Below are 14,936 nucleotides of genomic sequence, written 5' to 3' on the forward strand. Positions count from 1 at the left end.
ACCATCTTTACCATTTCTATATCCCCAGCCACTTACAGTTTTATAAATCATTCTTCATCCTTATCTAGACTGTACTCCCCTAAGAGGAGTTGGAGCAGAGAGCAAACAATAGCTGACAAACACCTCCTTCCAGAGAGAAATTACTGAAAATAAGATTCATACCATATGGGATAAATTAAACCTGAAGATATCAAAATAAATAGTGTTCCAAGTCCTTAAACCTAATGTAGCCCAAGAAAAAAACACAAATTAGAAGCAATTTTTAATCTGCGTAGCTAAAATTTTAAATCATAATGTATTATTACCATCAATTCAGCAAATAAGTAAAATATATACATTTCCCCTTTGAAAGGAATTCCATTTATTGAGGTAGTTTTATAGATCAATACTAGGAACCAACACTTACCTTTTCTAGGATGGCCAGTGGCACTGTTGGCTTGTGTTTGATAAATGCCATCGTTCTGTATACAGACTAGGTGAGAATCTGCTTCAGTACTAAAACTAGCTCCAATGCTAATGACATGCTCATTAGAAGAATTTATAACCTTCATTACCTGGAAAAAAACAACACTCATTTAGAAACATTACTAACATGTTATGTCTTTATTAGTTACAGTCATTCAAAGGGCCACAATTCCGACCAGCTTCATAATTATCAAGCTTTGGTCTGGACAACTCCCTGAGAATGTGATGGAATCAAATGTTTTAAGATAAAATCACCTCAATTAATAGATAAAACAGTAAAGAAAAAGTTTTAAAAAACAGGATTAAACAAATCCTTTATTAGAAAACAAATATAAAATTTCAAAAATATTTTTGCCATTATGTATGAGACAGTCCGATTCAAAACAAATTAACATATTTTTAAAGAAATCTAATGTTCAATAATTATCTTCAAAATCTGCATGAAGAAATTAGACTTACATCATTGTATTTTTTCCGAGGTATTTTTATGCAGCTCTTCCCCATTTCCATATGAATCAATAGCTGATCTATATTATGCAAGGTATACTGGTAATTTCGAAGGTCCTACATATAAAATAATGACATTTCCATAAACCTTAAACTATCCATGAGCATTTTACCCATTCATTAAATCCTTTTTTAAGAGTGTCCACCATTTTAAGACCTGTGATACATAACTATCAAAATGCCATCCAGAAAGCAATACCAACTGAAAAACACCAATTAATCCTTCCAACTACTCCACAACAGTAATAAAGAATATCATTCTCAGGAAGAATTCTGTAGTATTTGGGGGTGATCTCCTCTTTCTAATTACAGATCTTCCAAAATAGGTCTTCAAAGTAAACATGTATAAATAAAAGTAAGTCCACTGAAATACTTTTCTATGATTACAGATAAAACAATTACAGAAAAAAGAGGTGGAAGGGAACCTGAGATTATCTAATCCAATTCTTCCTATTACAAATGAGGAAACCTGGGCCACAATTTGCTCAAAATCACCAAACTGATGGACTTAGGATACTAACACTTTTGCTAACCCTTCAACAACTGTGTAGATCTCACATTACCTACATGTGAAAGCACTGCAGCAGAACAAATCAAAAGACAGTTACAACCAGGTACACATATATTAGGAGATGTGTTCTAAAAACCAATTTATTAAAAACAGAGCCCATTTATGCTAAATAAATTAAGATATATAATAAATGAACTTTCATTATACCAAATATGCCAAATTGAAATAGGAAAATATAAATATGTAAAATATGCTAAATAAAATTTTAAAATAACAATGTAAAAACACTTAATAGTTTGATTACTCACAACAAGTAAGTTCATAATAGTGTGTCCTATTTCTCCAAAAAGAGGTTTTCGGCCTCTAATACTCGTTAGAGGAGCGGGATATGCTATACATAAGAAAGGAAAACTGGTTACTTTCAATAAAAACCCAAAAAAGTCTTGAATTTATTACTTTTTTCTTTTTAAGATTTTATTTATTTGACACAGAGACAGCGAGAGAGGGAACACAAGCAGGGGGAGTGGTAGAGGGAGAAGCAGGCTTCCCGCTGAGCAGGGAGCCTGATGCGGGGCTCCATCCCAGGACCCTGGGATCATGACCTGAGCTGAAGGCAGACGCTTAATGACTGAGCCACCCAGGCGCCCCATTGAATTTATTACTTTTAATTCTCATTTCTCAAACATCATGGATAAATACCACCCAATCAGTTCTTTGGGGAAAGTGAGAGAAACATTAACCCATAGTGTGTATCTACTGGATGCTACACTGAACTGGGAACTTTATATACACTATATCTTATTTAAGCCCTAAAACAACCCAGTGAGGCAAATATGTCTACTCCTACTTTACTAATGGGAAAGGAGAGACATGGAAATTAACAAACTTGCTTATGGTAACTAAGTTAATAACCAGTGAGACAGATTTGAAATTTAGGCTTGCTTGATTCCAGAGCATTTCGTATTTTCATTATACATGTTTCCACATAAGGATAATGACAGGAAAATTATAGTAACTGGATAGAACCCTATAAAGTTCTGATAATTTAAGACTTTTTAAAGAGAAATATGAAGAACTCAAGATTTTTAAGGCATGTATAATTAATGTTCTATTGTGAGAATTTATAGACTGTAGTAAACTTTTACAGTTCTTGGGTCAGCCTAATAAAAGGGCCACATAGAGTCAGAGAAGTCAGTGCAGAGAAATAGAAGGAACATGGAGTCTATCACCTAACTACTTTTCTCTTTCTTTAGGGCACAATAAATATTATTCAAAAAGGAAAAGGTATTTGGTTGGCAATGCAGCAGGGCTTCTGGAAGAAAAGGAAGGTGAAAAAAGGAAGGTAAGACATTTCTATAATGATAAAAAGCAGAAAACTTTTTAACCTTCAGTTCTCAGCCTAGGTCATTAAGCAAACAAACCTCTCTCATACCTTTATACCAATATATGTCCTTAAAATTCTAAGAAAACACATTACCTGACATCTATTTTTAAATTTAAGTCAGAGTAACTCACAACTTTGTTATTACCAACATATTTTTTAGTGTTTTGTTTTTTAAAGATTATTTATTTATTTGAGAGAGAGAGCACAAGCAGCGGGGAGGAGCAGAGGGAGAGGCAGACTCCCCGCTGAGCAAGGAGCCTGACATGGGGCTTGATTCCAGGACCCCGAGATCACAACCAGAGCCGAAGTCAGATGCTTAACAGACTGAGCCACCCAGGCGCCCCTATTTTTTAGTTTTTAAAAGGAAAACCATGTTATTTAGAGGACAGAGGGTGCAGACTGGAAAAAAAACATAGGACATTAATGGTAAAAGACATTAAAATGATATGATTAAGATAAATGATGCCTTTTTACTCCATCTGTTATGAATGAGGGAACATCCTTTACAACTTGAGGTAATTTTATTTGAAACAGTACTTTCAAAAAGTTATGACTTAGAAAGACATTCTGTCAGAGTTATAAAGGACCTCCTAAGTCCTCTAAGCCAACAGTGAATAGTATTCCAAATAGTCTCAATGTAAGTTTAGATAATCCCCATTTGAAAGTTACTAATTTCAGATCATTATTTTCAGTCTTTAATCTTGGGACTCTAACTTTTGCCATTAAATCTTCCATACATCCATTATCTCTAACAAACACATACACACACACACATCACATTTCCAAGTTCATATCCAGAGGCATGGGCACCAATAACATCAAAATGTCAGTATATCTAAAATCTAGCAGTATACAATGAACTCAAAAAATAGCTAAGACTAATTAATTTCTATGTACAGGTTTCCTCCCATCCAAAAGTTTGCTTTACACCACTTTGCTTTTACAAAAACCTATGTTAGTACCTGTTTTAACTGACTGAAAGGAATATGAAACAGATTTTTGTGTTTATGAAATGGTACTTGTTGGGGTGTCTGGGTGGTGCAGTCAGCTGAGCATTCAGCTCTTGGTTTTGGCTCAGGTCATGATCCCATGGGTCATGAGATGGAGTCCCACATCTGACTTCACGCTCAGTGCTAGTCTGCTTGTGTTCTTCTCTCTCTCTGCCCCTCGCCTCCTCAAATAAATAAATAAATCTTTACAACAACAAAAAAGAAATGGTAATGGTTTCTTTGCTTTATGCCATTTTGGCTTACAAAAGGTTTCATAGGAATGTTCTACTTTCAGATAGTGGGAAAAACCTGTATAACTGGTGATTTTTATCTTCATCATTACTAAACACCTATCATAACTTCGCAGCTCCAACCCCTGTGATCTTTTAAGAAGTCCCACAAGTAGCTCCATGATTTTCCCTCTTTGTGTGTGAGAAAAACAGATTTAGTGACTAGAAGTGATACTGACCAAATACTGGCCAAACGTATAAACTGTATGTTCCATAATGATTTAAGATTACATACTGACCTAACTTTCCATAAAATAGCATTCAAATATTTATAGCAGAGACAAAATATCAGGCTGAATGGATGAAACACTTGATGCAAAATAAACTTTCATAAGCTCTGTAGTTTACACAGTAAAAAAACCTGAGATGAAATTTAAATTTTGATACTTTTTACACAACAGCATCAGAGTTGAGCTGTGATGGTGTTGTGTAATGGTGGGCTGCGTGTGTGGCTCCGTTGGTTAAGGTCCAACTCTTGGTTTCAGCTCAGATCATGATCTCAGGGTTGTGAAATCAAGCCCCACCCTGGGCTCCACACTTAGCAGGGAGTCTGCTTAAGAAATTCTCTCTCTCGGGGCGCCTGGGTGGCTCAGTTGTTAAGCGTCTGCCTTCGGCTCAGGTCGTGATCCCAGGGTCCTGGGATTGAGTCCCGCATCGGGCTCCCTGCTCTGCAGGAAGCCTGCTTCTTCCTCTCCCATTCCCCCTGCTTGTGTTCCCTCTCTTGCTGTGTCTCTCTCTGTCAAATAAATAAATAAATAAATCTTTAAAAAAAAAAAAAGAAAAGAAATTCTCTCTCTCCCTCTGCCCCTCCCCTAGCTCCCATACGCTCCTGCCTCCTCTCTCTCTCTCTCTAAAATAAACAAATCTTAAAAAAAAAAATTGTTAATGGTAAAGACCTCCCCCACAAAATCAAAGAGTTTAATAAATTTGCCAAAGAGAGAGATTTATATCTCTTTCACTGAATTTGTCCATTTTGAAATATTTTTTAAGTTTTATAAATCCCCTCCTTTTAATTTTCCTCCAAGAAAATACCTATTTAATTATATTAGAATCAAATGCCTGAAACTTCATTAGATATACTTTACATGGTATAAATAAATAATTTCTTGAAAAAAGTCAAGGATAAAGGGTGGGAATTCAAAAATTTTAACACTAAAAATGATTTCAACTTAGAAATAACCATATACATAAACTGGGGCCATTATTTCACAATCCTTCATGTTTGGCTTTGTGATATACACAAATTCAGAGGGGAAATCATTTACCTTCTTAAAATACAGGAAACATAACAAAATGAACTCCCTACAGTACATGCTTTTAAGAAAACTTTTCAATGTTTTATATATTTCGTTCTGAGATTTAAAAAAAATTTTTTATAAGGTAAGTTAGTATAATTATGAACATCTAGAAACTTCATGACATACCAAGGTTGTCTAGACAACTCATTTAGTAGTAGAGGAGGGCTGTCTTGGAATTTTAAAAGTATATCAAAACATGGGGCGCCTGGGTGGCTCAGTTGGTTAAGCGACTGCCTTCGGCTCAGGTCATCATCCTGGAGTCCTGGGATCGAGTCCCACATCAGGCTCCCTGCTCAGCGGGGAGTCTGCTTCTCCCTCTGACCCTCCTCCCTCTCATGCTCTCTGTCTCTCATTCTCTCTCTCACAAATAAATAAAGTTTAAAAAAAAAAAAAAGTATATCAAAACAAAAGTAGTCCCCTTAAATCCCTTAAAAAATTGATTTTAATGATATCCCTGAAATTATTTTACATTTGAACCTATGTGATTTAACTTCTTATTCTAAAACTTACCTTTATATTCTGCACCCAATCTCAACATTAAGCGCATAGGAAAAACCTTTGCCCAGGGAATCTCTAGCTTCTGAATAAGAATTCCACAAAGAAAAGGATTACTTGGTAATAGGAGATCATCAAGTTTCTGTAAAGTAGGTGTAATAAACAGAAATCCTCCATGATCCTTACTACTGAGAAAACTCTCAGTAAAAGTAATATTGTCCAAGTTTTCTATGTATTTTCCTGGAAATAAAATCATTAATAAAAAGACTTTAAGTTGTTTTAAAAGGCATTCTGAGTTTGAATGTTGCAGTATAAACTTTCTTAAATAACAGCAATGTGGATTTTTTTTCTTATTTCCACACCTGAAGAAGCATCTATTGAATATTTTGTGTGCACAAAGCTCAGTTAATCCTGGAAGTTGGGAATTGTGAACAAAAATCTGAAAATGTTTCTAACCATAGGTGGTTTTAAATTTTTCTCTTTACTGCATGACCATGTGAAAATTCATCATGTCTCCCCCAATCTTACACAGATAAGTATATAGACACGTGTAAAAAAAAAATCAAGAAGGCAAATATATTTCCATTTTTAAAATTAAAAAAAAAAAACTGTGTAAAGACACTAATCACATAAAATGCTAGATTTAAGGAGACTGAAAATGATGACTAAGATCTTTTAAGAAATCATCAATCTCTTCATAAATCTTTAGTACAGTTAGCATAGCCAAAAGCATAAATGCCTTTAGTTAATTTATCCATTCCCTCCAGTCTGAACAATTCAAAATAAAATGCTATACCTTTTAGAGCATCCTTATAGATGGTGATAAATAGTTTGAAGATGTCCTTTGGAATAGTGTCTTCATTTGGCAAACATAATAACAGAATAATAATTTCTGCCTGTCCCAAGCCATGAAGTCCATTGGTTGAGAAGTACCAATATTTGTCTGAGGAATCTTAAGTGATAAAAGCATACAACTATAAATGTCAACTTCTGTTAACCAAAGAAACTAATATAGTCATCCTTAGTATGAAGCATAACTTTTCAAATTCCTTGTTTCCCCAAAGTTCTCCTCACAAAAAAACTTTAAATTGAATTGTATAAGATTAATGTAAAAAAGAGAAAGGATGAAAGACTATCTTATGGAGTCAATTAATAAATAACTAAAAATAAAATAAATAAAAATAAAAGATGCACTATTATGCTGAAATGTAGTGAGTAAGAATCAAGTTTGTGTCAGAGAATGAAAGCTGAGAGAGTCAATGATGAGTACTGAGGATTATTTACTTCCTTACTTTTAATTAGGTCACATGTCACTTACTTTAAAACTGTCTTTATTGCTACTAAATCAAGAATCTTGCTCAATTAACAAGTTTCAATTTATCTAAAAGCTATATGAAATACAGTCAATTGTATTATGAGCATCAGGTACAGCTAGGAGCCCATATCCTTAACCTAGGACTGAATGCAGGACACTAGTAAAAATCTTTAAGGTTTCAAGTCCCACTCAATATAAGTTTGCAAAATCTATATTTATATGTGGCTGACAAATCAATACCAATGCTGCTCACTTTTCATGACTGCCAGTCAAAATTTAATTAATTTCAGAAATCCTACACACCAATTAGGCAAAGAAAGATCAATCATTACTTACAAAATACTAACTTGACATTCACCAGTAGATTAGCATTTAGGACAAATGTAACAGGATGAAAACTTTTGCCTTCAAGAAGCAAAATGATCTGCTCATGAGATGGGTGTTCCTCTACTACAGGCACTAAATCATGAAAGTAACATATTAGTTAGAATATGACTTCCCGTTAAATATGCTTGCAATAAAAAAAACCAGATTTATAAATCCACCAATGGCTTTATCAAATTTAGTAACAAAAGCAAATCTATTTCATAAAAATCAGTTAATACCCTAGACAACGATTATATACTAATTTTTACTTTTCTACTTAAAGATATTAACACTGTAAAACATATAAATCCTGATATATTAAATTATATATATAGTATATATACAAATACGTTGATTAAATAGCATATTTATACAATTTTAGCCCCTGTACAATTTTAAAACAAACATTTTTGTAGAGTGGATTCCAGACTGCCAGCCACTCCAATTATAAATTCTGAAATTTACAACTCTTAAAATAATCTAGACTCAGGTTGTACATACTGCTTGCTGCCATATGCCCTATGTCACCAACCAAGTGTAAAAAAGGATCTTGACAATCAACAGGAAAATATGTATGTCATGCGAAGTACAGGGCTTAAGGTATTTCTGCCACTATAGCCAGGTTCATGAAATAGCTCCCAGTGACAGAACAGAGATCCTAAACTTCATTCCCCTATATTATCATGCACAGAACACAATCATTTCAGGTTGCAGGATGCAGCATAATGCCTGGGGTGACAAGGATGTATCCCTAGGGAACTACTCTGAGGTGAGAGCTAGCCACAGAATCTCCAGCTTGGAAAGGACCTTAGAGATCAAATAGGTTCTCATCTTTTACATAGGAAACTGAAGCCCAAAGAGATTAAATAACATGCTTCAAGTCATAGGTGTATCAAGTAGCAGATGAGAAACTAAAATTCCTAGGTTTGCTGTCCAATCCAATACTCTCTTCTTTAGGCACTTTGCACCTTTAAAATGGTATGGAGGGGGGAGGCTGAGAAAAAAATGATACAGAGTTAAAACTCTAACACAATGGAAGTATTTTCAGGATTAAAAGTGTATGAGTTTCCCTGTCAAACTAAACGTTTTCCTCATTCTAAATTAGGGACTCAAGATGAGATAAATGAGTCATATTTATTCAACTCAAAAGTTCAGATCTTTTTAGAATTTGGTTTCACATAACAAGACTTTTTGTAAACTAAAGATACCAAGCTATAGTACATATTTCAACCAAATTGTCTCAGCTTAAAAAAAATGCATTTCATACATCACAAAATTCACCAGTACATTTTTTCAAAAAACAAAGAAAACCTTTTTAAAATTTAAATAACTATTATCCTACCTGATCCCTTTTCTCCAGATGCAACCAGAAGAGGGGGCAAACTGTCCTCATCATTAGGTAGAAGGCTAATCTTATTGCAAACATTCTTGTCAATACCACACAGTAACCTATAATCTGAAGTACTAGCAACAGGTAAATTGCTATGAACTAAGACATCAGTAGGACTAGATGGTCCCTCAACTTCTGCAAAAACATCATCATTTAGTGTAAAAGAACAAGAAGTAGGTAACCCCTCAGTTCCTGTGTTTATAGGTAGTTTTTCCACAGATGGAACCTGAGAAATAGGACTCCGAATTATCTCATTTCTTGTAATATCTCCTATCTCACTGTTTGCTTTTTCCACTGTAGAATGGGCATGATCCACTGTGTTTACTGTCTGTAAAATATGGAATTAAAAAAAAAAACCAAAACCATCAGTTCATATTCTCTATTCAACTGTGAAATGTTGATCTCTATAGCCAAAGATACCTTTTTAATAAGAATAAATAAAACCAAAATGGGCTCAGAAACTCTTCAAAAGCCAAATATGCCAAGAAACAGTACCATTTTACTCCTTTAAATTCAGAAGAGTAAGGTTTAGCTTTACCATATCATATACTTGGGTAGGTATTAATGACTTTAATTTTATAGACTAGAAAAAGGAGGCAAGGAGAACTTCAGCATCCTGTACCATATCACACAGTAAGCAAACTTAGTTTAACCAAACTCTCCTTCTGACAACAGCCCAAAAGCCTTGAGTGGGGAAAGGTAGCAAGGGACAGATCAGGGGGAAGGCAGGAAGGAGAATGGTTAGGAAGCAGAGTGGTAGGTGTATTCCTCAATAGTAACCACTAATAAACACTTCAAGCCAGCTTCAATAAAGCCCCTTTCTTTTTAAACTGGCCAAACCTGAGTTAGTATTAAATGAGAAGCATTTATGAACTCAAGTAAAACTTACTAGGCTGTTTAGAACTTTCATTTTGTTAAAATATCAATTGAGGGTAGGTGCTTGTGGTAATTAGGGCTATTTGTAAATTCTAGCTCATGAACCCTGACAAACAGCATACATTTATATGGTATGTGAAACAGAGCAGGATACATACTGATCTTGTCTAATATATACACACAGGATAAACCAGGTAACTGGCAGAGTAGATGTTCAATAAATATCTGTTTACTAAATAAAAGCATTCCTACTGCATGTATGAATACTCGCTTCTATGAATATTTTGCTATTTTACAGTGAAAGTTCTTAGTTGGCTGGAATTCTGTATTACGTATCTTTTATTTAACACCTAGCACATTTGTGTAAATGCAAACATAAATAACATTGTCCGATACTTTGCTGGATGTTTGAAAATCATTAAACAAATATTAGTCTAAATTAAATTACTAAATCTCAGTTCTATTTCCCTATACCAGGGGTTCTTAAAATGTGGGTCAGGGTTCTCTGAGGTCCCCAAGACTCTTTCAGGGAGTCAGTGAGGTCCTAGGATATTCTTCATATAATTTAACCAAAAACAACATATCACAACAGACTGCGTATAGAAGCAGATGTGAGAATTTGTCTTTTATTAAGCCAGACATCAAAGAATTTTGCAAAAATGTAAAACAGTGTTATTCCTCTCACTAAACTTTGTTTTAAAATATGTCTCATAGGGCGCCTGGGTGGCTCAGTCGGTTAAGCGACTGCCTTCGGCTCAGGTCATGATCCTGGAGTCCCGGGATCGAGTCCCGCATCGGGCTCCCTGCTCGGCGGGGAGTCTGCTTCTCCCTCTGACCCTCCTCCCTCTCATGCTCTCTGTCTCTCATTCTCTCTGTCTCAAATAAATGAATAAAATCTTTAAAAAAAAATAAATAAAATAAAATAAAATATGTCTCATAAAGATATTATTTCTATTACTACAGCAAATTAATTTTTAAATTAATTTTAAATTTTTTCCACAATTTTAATTAAATAAATTTACTTATTTTATTTTTTTTAAGATTTTATTTATTTCTCAAATTGAGAGAGAGAGAGAACACATGAGCAGGGAGAGTAGCAGGCAGGGGGAGAAGCTGGCTCCCTGCTGAGCAAGAAACCCGATGCAGGACTTGATCCCAGGACCCTGGGATCATGACCCGAGCTGAAGGCAGACCCTTAACCAACTGAGCCACCCAGGCATCCCAAATTTATTTATTTATTTTTAAAGTAGGTTCATGCCCAGCATGGAGCCCAATGTGGGGCTTGAACTCACAACCCTGAGATCAAGACTTGGACACTCAACCGACTAAGCCACCTAGGTGCCCCACACAATTTTAATTTTAATACAGTAATTATCACTAGGTATAACCCACATAATCTATAATTCTTTGAAGTTCTCAGTAACTTCTAAGAGCATAAAGGGGTCCTGAGACCAGTAAGTTTGAGAATCATTACCTTAAACTGACATTAAAAAAGATAAAATCTAAAATATATTCACTACATCATGTTTGTCATTTTAGGAAGCTCACAGCATTAAAAAAAAAAGTACTCTAATAATCACACTATGAAATATATTTAAAATAAAATGTTATTAAATTAACAAGTCATTCTTTAGATTCCTTACCAAGGGCATATCAGGTAAGAGAGGACTCATGTCTTCAGAACATCTTTTACTTCCAGATGATAATTTTGTTGTATCTGCAACTTCACCATTGGGCAGTATACCATCTGCGAACCATACTCTCTTCTGTTCTTTGGAGCATAATCCTAGAATCAGTTTAAAAAGTAAAGCACTTGAATTTGGTATATTGCAATGATTTAATACTAAATCAAGTGGGAAATGTTTTTAAAACCTTTCTGCTATCCATTGGCAAGACCTGCCTTCTCAGTGCTGCAAAGGCCTAAAGAAGTGGCCTTTTGTGATTCATCTAACTGGAATGAAGTCTTTTCCTAATTTATACAAAGGCAGGAGTAACCCTAGGAATCATATGCTCAGAAAAAGAGTGGGCAGGAGAGGTTATATCTTTAAGACAGTGAGGGCAAATTTAAAGCCTGTATTACTAAGTAGTGAGTGAAGAATGAATACAATTTAAAGACTAAGGCACAAGGTGGAAAAATGTAGACCAGAGCATGACAGATAAGCAAAGAAAAACATGGGAAGAACAGAAAGAAGTATAAAAAGTCTAAAAAAGGAAACAGGATCACTTGTGCATCAGAGGTCATTTTCTTAAAATTCTTTATTTAAAATAGGTCATTTCTTATTTTTAATGTACTTAATAAGAGAAGCACCATATTTTTGTTCTTATAATGTGGATATTGACCTTTATTAATATTTTCCTCCCAAATTTGGAGGAAATAACTAGATATCAGCATAAATATGTATTTTCTTTTGTTACAAAGCATCCACAGAGGAAGGTTATGAAAATAGCTGCCAGATGGCTTTATGACAATATAAAAATCAAAGGATCAACATCTACCTTCCAGAACATAATATAAAATTAGAATTACATACAATTTTTGCAGTATGGGTAGACATACTAAATAAGGTATCCTTCATGTATTTGCAACACTTTTATAATTTAGTAATTTAGGATGTCAATATAAGAGAACATATAAATATTTTTAAAGCATATTTATTCATTTTAGAGCTGTAACATACAACCATATATGCTGATCTCCTTATCTAAGTTATAATGACAAATAGAAAATAGCTATATTAAGAAATAAACTGAAATTCAAAGTAATTATCAGAAGTATGTGAATTTGTTTTTAGCTGACATTTACAGTAATTTTCTAGCAAGTTAGAGACTAATAGTTTGTATTTAAAAATGTACAGGCTTGGGGCACCTGGGTGGCTCAGTCACTTAAGCAGCCAACTCTTGGTTTTGGCTTAGGTCATAATCTCGGGGTCCTGAGATTGAGCCCACTTTGGGCTCCGCACTCAGCAGGGCATCTGCTTCAGGATTCTCTCTCTCCCTCTGCCAACCCCCTGCTTGTTCACTCTCTCACTCTCTAAAATAAATAAATCTTAAAAAAAAAAAAATGTACACAGGCTTTACTCAAGGTCCTAAACTACAACAGATTATAAAAAAGAATGGAGAATCCAAAAAATTTTAAATAGATTTTAAAAAACATATTTATTGTGGTAAAATATACATTTAAAAACAGATTTTTAAAGAAAGGGAGATATGCCAGTTATCTACCTATTGTCTCTCAAACCCAAACCCACCCTTCCATAAGGTGCTCTTTGATGGCAGGCTGAAGTCTGGGAAGTGCAACTCCCAGACTCCCTTGCTGGTTGGCTCTGGTCACGTTCTGCCAATAGCATTGGTGGGATACTGGAAGGTGGAAAGAGAAAGAATTCTGTTTCTAGTTCCTGCCAGGATCCTTGCATCAGCAGTACCACCGGATATAGGTGCATGCCCTGTGATTTGCAGTACTCCGACCATCAAGCCTGGAATACTCCTTCATTCACTGAACACGAATCCTGTGAAGCCCCCTGATGGTTCCAGCATTTGCTATATGGTGTTCTCCCAGAAATCACAACACCAGTCACACCCTGAATCCCAGGTCTGAGAACCAAACACTTCTCAGTACTCCTGAACTGAGTTCTAGAATATTGCCTTTCACATTTCATTATTCCAACCCTAGGAATAGTGGTTGCTTCCTGTAGTTAGTAATCTCTGAGTCACTTGAGTATGCCCCTTTTGCTCTTCCAACCTTCTAACACACACATACCAGTTCCCTGTACCAAACTCCTCTGATATCTAGTCTGTCTCTCTGTCCTCACTAAACCTTATCAAACTAGAAATTCCATTAAAAAATTATCTTTAGTCTAAGACACAGCATTTTTTTCTAGTTACCTTCAACATTTGGTTGTTTAAGTGCTGAGATCGGTAAAGTTGTAGGTGAAGGTATACCGGATGTTTGAGTCTCCTGAAGAGGCTGGATTGTGGCACTTTCATCAGAATGATTAGATTTAAGATTAGAACCAGTTGGACTCATCATCCTTTCAAACGCCTGAGCTAGAAAGGGGAACAAATATTAAAATATTAAAATACTTTTGAACTTCAAAGTAAATTATTATAAATTATCTATTTTTCAAGTTGTGAGGAGAAAGAAATCAGTGGGTAAGCAAGAAAAAGAAGTGGCACTTGGCAAAGATAATGTCCTTACTCCAGTTGGCAGCACTCTACTTCAATACAAGCTACCAATTAGTTATTTCAATATTATATTTGGCATATGTTTATCTACTAAAGAAAATATGACTTTATTTAATATGACTGTCTCTGTTTTTATCCTTGTACCCCTATAGTATATTTTCAACACAGTTCAGAGTGATTCCTTTAAGACATAAATCCTATCACATCATTCCTGTTTAAAATCTTTTAATGGCTTCCCAAGTAGAGTGAAGATTTCAGTTTTTACAGTGGTTCACAAATCCCTACAAATCTTACTACCTCCTCTGCCTTCCTACTTAGCTCTCTCTCTGACCTCATCTCTCACTACTATCCCACTTGTTCATTATGATCCAGCCATCCAGGCTTCCTGGTTCTTCACCAAGTCAAGCAAGCACTCTCCTAGTGTAGTCTTTGCTCTTACTGTTCTCTCCGCTTGGACTGTTCTTCCTATAAATACTCACATAGCTTTATTCTCTCACTTCAAGTCTCTGCCCACATGTCAGATTATCATAAAGCCTAACTCTGCCTATCATTAAAAAATACTACCTCTTGGGGCACCTGGGTGGCTCAGTCGGTTAAGCGTCTGCCTTCAGCTCAGGTCATGATCCCAGGGTCCTGAGATAGAGCCTCACATCAGGCCCCCTGCTCAGCGGGAGGCCTACTCCTCCCTCTCCCACTCCCCCTGCTTGTGTTCCTGCTCTCACTCTCTCTCTCTCTGTCAAATAAATAAATAAAATCTTTAAAAAAAAAATACTACCTCTTGCCACCAATCTGTTACTATCTATCCCTCTTACACTCTCTTACTTTAATTTAGGATATTATCACCATCTGATATTCTCTTCGCTTACTG

General features: G+C 35.2%; 1 protein-coding gene across 5 annotated transcripts in view; it reads right to left on the minus strand.

Annotated features, from left to right (window-relative positions):
- ZFYVE16 (zinc finger FYVE-type containing 16) overlaps positions 1–14,936 on the minus strand; it is a 50,279-nt gene that overhangs the window by 14,769 nt on the left and 20,574 nt on the right. For 4 of the 5 annotated variants that reach the window (XM_081826668.1, XM_081826667.1, XM_081826669.1 and 1 more), the window contains 9 exons: positions 13,769–13,930; positions 11,530–11,672; positions 8,963–9,338; positions 7,591–7,713; positions 6,736–6,891; positions 5,955–6,179; positions 1,792–1,874; positions 925–1,029; positions 407–554 (listed from right to left, as the gene is read on the minus strand). In XM_081826668.1, the coding sequence (XP_081682794.1) occupies positions 407–554; positions 925–1,029; positions 1,792–1,874; positions 5,955–6,179; positions 6,736–6,891; positions 7,591–7,713; positions 8,963–9,338; positions 11,530–11,672; positions 13,769–13,930 (1,521 nt within the window). The remainder of the gene's footprint in view (positions 1–406; positions 555–924; positions 1,030–1,791; positions 1,875–5,954; positions 6,180–6,735; positions 6,892–7,590; positions 7,714–8,962; positions 9,339–11,529; positions 11,673–13,768; positions 13,931–14,936) is intronic. The other variant, XM_081826670.1, reaches the window with a different exon arrangement.

Source organism: Leptonychotes weddellii, chromosome 7 (assembly GCF_054177405.1).
Source record: "Leptonychotes weddellii isolate Sample4059 chromosome 7, ASM5417740v2, whole genome shotgun sequence".
In the NCBI taxonomy this organism is placed as follows: Eukaryota; Metazoa; Chordata; class Mammalia; order Carnivora; family Phocidae; genus Leptonychotes; species Leptonychotes weddellii.